Raw genomic sequence first — 6658 nt, 5'->3', positions numbered from 1 at the left:
ATATATATATATATATATATATATATATATATATATATCACTTGGGGTGAGGGTAGGAGGACTATGAACCTGGAGGTGAGTAATAGTTGTTAGAATTTAATATTTATCAGAAATGAGGTGGTGCAAGATTTAAAAAAGGTTGAAAAGTACCTGAATAATGGAAGGAAAAGTGAGCTTTAAAGTACTGTCTTCAGAATTGTCTGTTTATTCCTTGAGTCTCCTTGGTAGCCACTCCATTTTAGGAGAGTCCTGACTCTGGGAGTAGATTATCCTGGGATGTGTATAGGGCTGTTTGTGTTTAGGGCTATTTCTATTCCTTTTTCCTTACCCCTGAGACTTCTAATAATTTATCTGTTTCTTGTGTGTTTTTCCACCATTTTCCTTGGCTCTTCATTAAATTTCTTTCTTTCTTTTTTTTTTTAATATAATTATTAAAGACCAGGAAATTAACCTTGGTTAAATGCTGTAAACTAAATACCTTATTTGAATTTTATATCAGTTTCCACTACCGTCCTTGTTCTGTGCCAGGATCCTACCCATGACCTGCATTGCATTTAATTATTTCTCTCCTGCAGCCTCTAACAGTTCCTCAGTCTTTGTTGTTTTCATGACCTTCACATTTTTTATGAGTACTGGTCAGTTATTTTGTGGAATGTCTCTCCATTTGTCTTATTTTCTCATGAGTGGACTGAGTTTATGCATTTTTGGCAAGAATACCACAGAACTGATGTTGTGTTCTTGGTGTGTTATATCATGGAATTCATGATATTTAGATGTCTTATTACTGTTGATATTGACCTTGATCACTTGGTTAAGGTGGTTTCTACATCCTTTAGTAATTTCTGGAAGAAGACAGAAAATTTATTCTTTGAGAATATACTTACATTTAAATAGTTTGGTAATCAAATAGCCTCACCAGTAGTTTAGCATAGAATTCTAAATTGAAAATAATTTTTCTGTAAGAATTGTGAAGTCATTGCTTCATTGTCTTCTAGCTTTCAGTGTTGTTGCTTAGAAAATTAATGCCATTCTAATTTTTGACTCTTTGTATGGAAATCTGGTTTTCTCTCTCTGGATGTTTCTATCAAGTCTATTTCTCTTTTAAGCTCTCACATTTCACAAAGATGTGAAGTGATGTGGGTCTAGTTTTATCCATTGTGCTGGATACTCGTGTGGACTCTTTTAATTTGAAAACTCATACCCTTTAGTTTTAAGAAAGTATTTTGTTGATTTCCTTTCCATTGTTTTCATTTTCTGAAACTCTTTATTGTTTGCGTACTGGGCCTCCTGAACCAGTCCTCTTAATTTTCTTTCCTGTTTCCCATCTTGGTTTTTTGTCCCCCCATCCCGCACCGCTCCCCCCCTTTTTTTTTTACTTTATGGGAAATTTAATTTTATCTTCCAGCTCTTCTGTTGAGGTTTTTATCTCTTTGATCATATTTTTAATTTGTAAGAACTCTTCTTGTTCTTTGTTTGTTTTTAAAAATCTCCTGTTCTGGTTTCTTATCCTATCTTTTTCAAGATATTAAAGTTTTTTTCTCCCTACATAGTTGTTTTTTCCGGTTTAGATTTTATTTGTAAGTTTTAGCCTCCATCTTTCACAATAAAGTCTTTCCTGAAATTTCGTGAGCTTCCGATGTCCAGTCATGTTTAAGACTGACACTAAAAGGCTGTGCACGTGGGTCAGGTTTGTTAACTTAACTAGGTCAGTCTGCCTGGGCTCTTTATGTGGGGAACCCTTGATATCTGCCCCTTAAGTTCTTTTCTTTTGTGCTGGTTAATTCCCCAAAAGAAGTCTCTTCTAATATGCTGTCTCCAAGGTATTGAACCTGGGTGACAATCTTCCGGTGGGGAAAAGAGCTTGGGAGTCTCACCATTCAGAATGGACACTTTTTCTTTTCAGTTTGGTATCCTCCTGTCAGCTGGTTTTCAGCCCATCCTGTGTTGAGCCCCTCCTTTGTTCTCTGTTGCAGAGGTACCTGAGCATTTAGGATTTCTACAGTATAAATCAATTTTTTCTTGGCTTTTCTCACTTCTGGCTCAGAATACAATCTTTTCAGGTCTTTTAAAGTCGGTTGCCCCTTATCCAAGGTGCCCTGGTGATGCAATGGCTACACGCTCAGCTGCTAACTGAAAGGTTGGCAGTTCAAACCGGACCAGCGACTCCACAGGAGAAAGACCTGGTAATCTGCTTCTGTAAAGATTAAAAAAACAAAAAAACAAAAAAACAAACCCATTGCCATCAAGTCAATTCCGACTCATAGTGACCCTATAGGACAGAGCAGAACTGCCCCATAGGGTTTCCAAGGAGTGCTTGGTGTATTTGAACTGCCAGCCTTTTGGTTAGTAGCTGTAGCTGTTAACCACTGTACTGCCAGGGTTTCCCTGTAAAGATTACAGCCTAGAAAACCCTATGGGGCAGTTCTTCTCTGTCACATGGAGTTGCTTTGAGTCAGAATCAATTTGACAGCACCTAGCAACAACCCCTTTGAGTCCCTGGGTGATGCAAGTGGCTAAGTGCTCAGCTACTAACTCGAAAGGTTGGCGGTTTCAACCCACACAGAGGCACGTCGGGAGAAAGGCCTGACAGCCTTCTTCCAACAGACCCGGCCGTTGAAAGCCCGTGTTCTTTCAGTGTTCCTTTTTCGTAGTTTCCTCCTCTGGTTTCTTATCCTCTCTTTTTGAAGATACTAAATTTTTTCCTGAAGTTTTTGGAGATGGAGCACATTTCTACTCTGAAAACACACGGAGTTAGGATTGACTTGACAGCAACTTTTTGTTTTTTTAATACCCCTTATCTGTTGCTTTCAGCTGTTTCACCCTCTCCTCTCTCTTTCTGTGTTCTTTTCTGTAATCCCTTTGTCCCTCTTCACTATCCTTTTAGATGGGCCTTTGAAAAGGGAGTACATATATTCAGTCCTTACTCCTTAGTCACTTTTGTTAAGTTTCCACAGCTAAAATTTAGTTTAATCATAGTAATCCTGAGGAAGTCATTAATGGTTCTTCTAATTCTTAAATGTGTTAGAGGCCACATGATTTTTGAAGGAGGGATGATTAATTCTTATTCCGTACTTGAATTTTTTTCACTTGTTTTAGTAATTCAGAGAATTAGAAACACTGACATAAAAAAATTGAGTATTAACAGTGGAAAACACTGTGGAGTTTATCTAGTTCAGCATGCTCATTTCACTGATAAGAAAGTTACAAGGCCTAAGATAATACAGCTATTCCGTATGTTGTTCCTACTATCTGGACCTTGATCTGGCTAAATCTTGCTCATTCTTTTAGCCTTAGTTTACATGCTGAATCCTCAGGGACACCTTCCATCAGCCTTTTTTGTTGTTATGTGCCATTGAGTTGATTGAGCCATAGAGTTGATTCAGACTCCTGGTGACCCTGTAGGACAGAGCAGAAGTGCTCCGTAGGGCTTCCTGTGCTGTAATCTTTACAGGAGCAGATTGCCAGGTCTTTTCTTCCGAGGATGGCTGATGAGTTCGAACGTCTCAATTAGCAGCCAAGCACTTGAACATTGCGCCACCATCAGCCCTTGCTGTTGTTGTTAGATGCTGTTGAGTCGGTTATGACTCATAGCGACCCTGTGTACAACAGAATGGAATACTACCTGGTCCTGCGCCATTCTCACAGTTATTGCTATGCTTGAGCTCATTGTTGCAGCCACTGTGTCAATCCATCACGTTGAGGGTCTTCGTCTTTTTTGCTGACCCTCTCTACTTTACCAAGCATGATGTCCTTCTCCAGGGACTGATCCCTCCTGATAATTTATATCAAAAGTATTTGAGATGTAGTCTCGCCATCCTTGCTTCTAAGGAGCATTCTGGTTGTACTTCTTCCAAGACAGATTTGTTTGTTCTTTTGGCAGTCCATGGTATATTCAATATATTCTTTGCCAACACCACAATTCAAAGGTATCAGTTCTTCTTCGGTCTTCCTTATTCATTGTCCAGCTTTTGCATGCTTATGAGGCGATTGAAAACAACATGGCTTGGGTGAGGCGCACCTTAGTCTTCAAGGTGACATGTTTGCTTTGTTGAAACTTTAAAGATGTCTTTTATAGCAGATTTGTCCAATGCAGTGCGTCTTTTGATTTCTTGACTGCTGCTTCCATGGGTGTTGATTGTGGATCCAAGTAAAATGAAATCCTTGACAATCTCAATCTTTTGTCCGTTTATCATGATGTTGCTTATTGGTCCAGTTGTGAGGATTTTTGTTTTCTTTATGTTGAGGTGTAATCCGTACTGAAGGCTGTGGTCTTTGATCTTCATCAGTAAGTGCTTTAAGTCCTCTTCACTTTCAGCAAGCAAGACTGTGTCATCTGCATAACACAGGTTGTTAATGAGTCTCCCTCGAATCCTGATGCCCTGTTTTTCATATAGTCCAGCTTCTCGAATTATTTGCTCAGCATACAGATTGAATAGGTATGGTGAAAGGATACAACCTTGACACACACCTTTCCTGAGTTTAAAGCATGCAATATCCCCTTGTTCTTTTAAAATGACTGCCTCTTGATCCATGTACAGATTCCTCATGAGCACAATTAGGTGTTCCAGAATTCCCATTCCCTGCAGTGTTATCCATGATTTGTTATGATGCACACAGTCGAATGCCTTAGCATAGTTAATAAAACACAGGTAGACATCTTACTGGTATTCCCTGCTTTCAGCCAGGATCCATCTGACATCAGCAATGATATCCCTGGTTCCACATCCTCTTCTAAATCTGGCTTGAATTTCTGGCAGTTCCCTGTCTTTATACTGCTGCAGCTGCTTTTGAATGATCTTCAGCAAAATTTTGCTGGGCCATATTAATTACCCTTCTGTGGGTGTGCTCAGGCAGACTCCCTTCACATCTGTAATTACTTATTCAGAGTATGCTTCATGAAAGCAAGGTCTTTGTCTGTCTTCTTAATTTCTGTATCCGCAGTACTTTGCACAGAACCTGTAGACACAACGCTAAATATTTTTTGGATAATGATTAGCTATTTAGAGGCAAATATAAAATATTTATCCTAGTCTTCTTAAAGACATCCAAAGAAGGACTTGCATGCTGTCTTTTTTCACATGCCACCTTCTCTAGACTTCTGTGAGCCTAATAGTCAGAGGATTTGTTGTTCATGTGTCTTTATGAACAAGATAAGAACCAAGCCAATAAATTCACTCCTCTTTTTTGATATTAGGTGGTAATTGAAACTCTGTCAGTGGGAGCAACCATGCTATTACCTCCATTACGAGAACGGATGGAATTACTTCATTCTCTTTTACCCCAAGGACCTGACAGATGGGAAAGCTTATCTAAAGGACAGGTAAGCCCTTGAATGGTTTCTAAGTAAACCAGTAATATCACAAAAAAGTGGAAATAAAGCTGATTGATTCCCATGTGTTCATGGCATAATACTTGACTTGCTGGGTCTGTTAAATCCTAGTTATTTAATGTTATATGCTGAGGGAGTTCCTAGATTTCTCATCACTCTGGGTGAAGTAAGTGATAATTTATTAAATGATTTGCAGCTATTTATTAAAGTTATGATTAATTTTTCTAATGTTGCTTACGGTGTCAAACCAGAGACTCTTTGGTTTATTTGTAGTGTGCTGGGTTGAAATCAAGGGCATGTGCAACTGTTGGTTCTCTGCCCAGAACTTTGCCTAAAATTGCATATACAAAAAGTTAAAAAAAAAAAAAAAAGACTGTTATGAACAAATATCAAATGAGTATGCTTATTCTGTCTATGTCTAATATCTTATGTACATTTTAAGTACATTCTGCTCAACTGAGTAAAACAATGAATTGTAGAGCTATAGATTTGAAGAGAAAAGTGGTGCTTATTACTGGCGATAGAATATTCACAGATGCCTTCCAATGAGTATTTTGCAGTAGTTTAGATTTCAAGTAATTTATTTTAGATGTTAGAATAAATAGTTGTGTTTGGTAATTCTGTAGAAGAATGTATGCTATAATTTATCTGTTTACATTTCAAACTCTTCCCTACTTACAGTGCTAAAATTATATGCACAGCATGCCATTTTAGCTTAGACTTTTAGATATTGTAATGAAGAATGGAATAAAAACTTTGGGTCATTAGGATTGAGAGTAAGTTGCATTTTCCTGAATGGCGTAAATTGGATAGTTTTTCTTATAATTACACACTTCCTAAAAGATTATTGTTTATCAGAATATTAAGTGGATTAGTCAGCATCATTACTATAGTTTTTTTTTTCTGGGATCCCTTTTTCTTTCTTTCTTAGTGCATTTTAAGCTAATTATTTACTTGTTCCTGTTTCATCAGTGGAAATATTTTTCTTTAGAGAATGCAGCTGGATATCATTCTGACAAGTCTGCAAGATCATACCCACGTAGCCTCCTTACTTGGCTATAGCTCGCCCTCTGATGCTGCTGAGCTCTCTTCTGTGTGTACTGGCTATGGAAACCTGTCAGATCAGCCTTACGGCACTCAGGGCTGCTATCCAGATACCCACCTGGCTGAAATTCTGATGAAGACTCTCTTAAGAAACTTAGGATTTTATACAGTAAGTTGTTCTTTTTCACTGTAGTAAAAAAGAGTAAAGCTGTTTTTATGGAGGGAGTGAGGATATCTTCAGGTCAAGGTATTTTTACATTTAAACCCTTATGACATAAATGAAGC

At 38.0% G+C, this 6658-nt stretch overlaps 1 protein-coding gene across 4 annotated transcripts in view; it reads left to right on the top strand.

The window, feature by feature from the left end:
* HERC1 (HECT and RLD domain containing E3 ubiquitin protein ligase family member 1) overlaps nt 1–6658 on the top strand; it is a 196323-nt gene that overhangs the window by 79753 nt on the left and 109912 nt on the right. For all 4 annotated transcript variants that reach the window (XM_004374646.2, XM_023729707.1, XM_023729706.1 and 1 more), the window contains exons 14-15: nt 5195–5320; nt 6321–6542. In XM_004374646.2, the coding sequence (XP_004374703.1) occupies nt 5195–5320; nt 6321–6542 (348 nt within the window). The remainder of the gene's footprint in view (nt 1–5194; nt 5321–6320; nt 6543–6658) is intronic.

Source organism: Trichechus manatus, unplaced genomic scaffold (assembly GCF_000243295.1).
Source record: "Trichechus manatus latirostris isolate Lorelei unplaced genomic scaffold, TriManLat1.0 scaffold00030, whole genome shotgun sequence".
In the NCBI taxonomy this organism is placed as follows: Eukaryota; Metazoa; Chordata; class Mammalia; order Sirenia; family Trichechidae; genus Trichechus; species Trichechus manatus.
Note: the sequence above shows the minus strand (reverse complement) of the source record. Positions and strands in the feature narration are given on the sequence as shown.